General features: G+C 38.0%; 1 protein-coding gene across 1 annotated transcript; it reads left to right on the top strand.

The window, feature by feature from the left end:
- LOC109344586 lies at positions 273-1,458 on the top strand. The gene is made up of 2 exons (XM_019583350.1): positions 273-697; positions 753-1,458. The coding sequence occupies exons 1-2, from the start codon at positions 273-275 to the stop codon at positions 1,456-1,458; spliced, it is 1,131 nt and encodes a 376-aa protein (XP_019438895.1).

The raw sequence follows: 2,236 nt of genomic DNA, 5'->3' as shown, positions 1-2,236 counted from the left end.
TTCAGATGAGGGCTATTTTCGGGTTCCAGGAGTGCTTGGATGTGGTGCAGATTGGAGTTCAACCACTCAATGAGAATTCTACTGAAGCATAGAGATTGGAGCATAGAGACGCAATGAAAAGGAATTGCTAGGCAGTGTTCTTGATACACCAATGCGTGGACAAAGCAAACTTTGAAAAAATCTCAGCTACAACCTCTGCCAAAGAAGCTTGGGAGATCCTTGACAAATTCTACTCAGGAGGAGTGAAAGTAAAGAAAGTCAGGTTGCAAATGATGCGTAAACAGTTTGAGTTGTTGCAGATGGAAGATCAAGAATCAATCTCAGAATATTTCACCAGAATTCGTGGCTTGACCAACTTAATGAGAAGTTGTGGAGAACAAGTAAAGGATGAGGGAATTGTTGAGAAGGCACTCAGAACACTCTCTGCCAAATTTGATCATGTAGTAGTGGCAATTGAGGAATCAAAAGACTTAGAATTCCTAACAATTGATGAGCTTCAAGGCTCATTGGAAGCATATGAGCAAAGGTTCTTGGAAAGGCTAACTGAAAGACAAACTCAACAAGCCTTAAGTGTTCAATTCAAGAAGAAAGGCAATCCTACACAACTTGAAAGACACAATAGAACCAGTGGAAAATGGCATGGAGAGAGGAGTAGTGATACTGCCAAAACAATTCTACCTGATCATGCAAATCACAGGTATAATACATCTAACCTGAGTCATGATATTGAGTCAAGAAATGTAAATGCAAAGAGAAAAAGCAATCTCAATGCAAAGAAGAAAAGAGACAAAAGCAAGATCTAGTGCTACAACTGTAACAATTGGGGGTCATTTTGCATATGATTGCAAGCTTAAAAGGAGGAACAAGGAAGAAGAAGCCAGATTAGCAAAAGATGAAGAATATGAAGAAGAGGTGTTGCTAATAGCTGAAGAAGTGGACTCAATATCAGATGGTCTTGAAGTTGAGAACTCTAAAACAGAACAAACAGAGATTGAACCAAAAGAAGATGCTCTAATGATGATCACAACAAAGCAGGAACAACATTCAACATCAGGCAACTGGTATTTGGATACAGGATGTTCCAATCACATGACTGGCCATAGGGAATGGTTTACATCTCTTGATAGTTCAGTAAAGACCAGAGTTAAGTTTGCAGATGACAGCTCAATTAATGCAGAAGGAATAGACAAGATTTCAATTAAAAGAAAAGATGGAGTAGTCTCTTGTATCACAAATGTATTGTATGTGCCTATGATGAAAAATAACATCATAAGCCTAGGACAATTGCTTGAAAAGGACTATAAGATGAGAATGGATGATAGAGTCCTCAAAATTTTCAACAATGAAGGAAGACTAATCCTGAAGGCCCCACTCTCTATCAACAAAACCTTCAAGATAAGAATCCACCTCAGTGATCACAAATGCATGAAGTCAGTAACTGATAAAACAAGAATTTGACATCAAAGATTCTGTCATCTAAATCTCAAGAGCTTAGAGGAATTAAGTAAGAGTAACACGGTGACTGGATTACCTGAGATCAACTCTTCCACCAACATATGTGAATATTACATCATAAGCAAACAGACTAGAAACATGTTCACATCACAGATCTCTACAAAAACAAGCAAACCTCTAGAAGTGGTGTACACAGATGTATGTGGCCCCTTGGAAGTTCAATCCATTGGAGGAAATAGTTACTTTGTAACCTTCAAGGATGACTTCACAAGGAAGCTTTGGATCTACTTGATTAAAATGAAGAGTAAAGTGTTTGAAAGATTCAAAAGCTTTAAAGCACTTGCTGAAAATCAGAGTGGAAATAGATTGCTACTAATAAGAAGTGATGATGGAGGGAAGTATGTCTCAAAAGAATTCACTGATTTTTGCAATAAAAGAAGGTATCACATATGAAGTGATAGCACCATATACACCTCAACATAATGGCACATCTGAAAGAGTTAATAGATCCCTCATGAACATGGTGAGACGGATGCTGAAAACAAAAGGGTTGCCCAAAAGATTTTGGGGAGAGGCAGTGGTAACTGCAGCCTATGCGGCAAACAGAAGTCCAACAAAAAGATTGAAAGGATCAACACCTGAAGAGGCTTGGTCAGGAAACAAACTAGATGTGAAACACTTTAGAGTCTTTGGGTCAATCTACTTTAGGCATATACCAGATAACAAAAGGAAGAAATTAGATGACAAAGGAGAAAAACAAATTTTCCTAGGCTATAACACA

The sequence above is a fragment of the Lupinus angustifolius genome, chromosome LG04 (assembly GCF_001865875.1).
Source record: "Lupinus angustifolius cultivar Tanjil chromosome LG04, LupAngTanjil_v1.0, whole genome shotgun sequence".
Lineage (NCBI taxonomy): Eukaryota > Viridiplantae > Streptophyta > Magnoliopsida > Fabales > Fabaceae > Lupinus > Lupinus angustifolius.
This window is presented reverse-complemented; position numbering and strand designations above follow the sequence as displayed.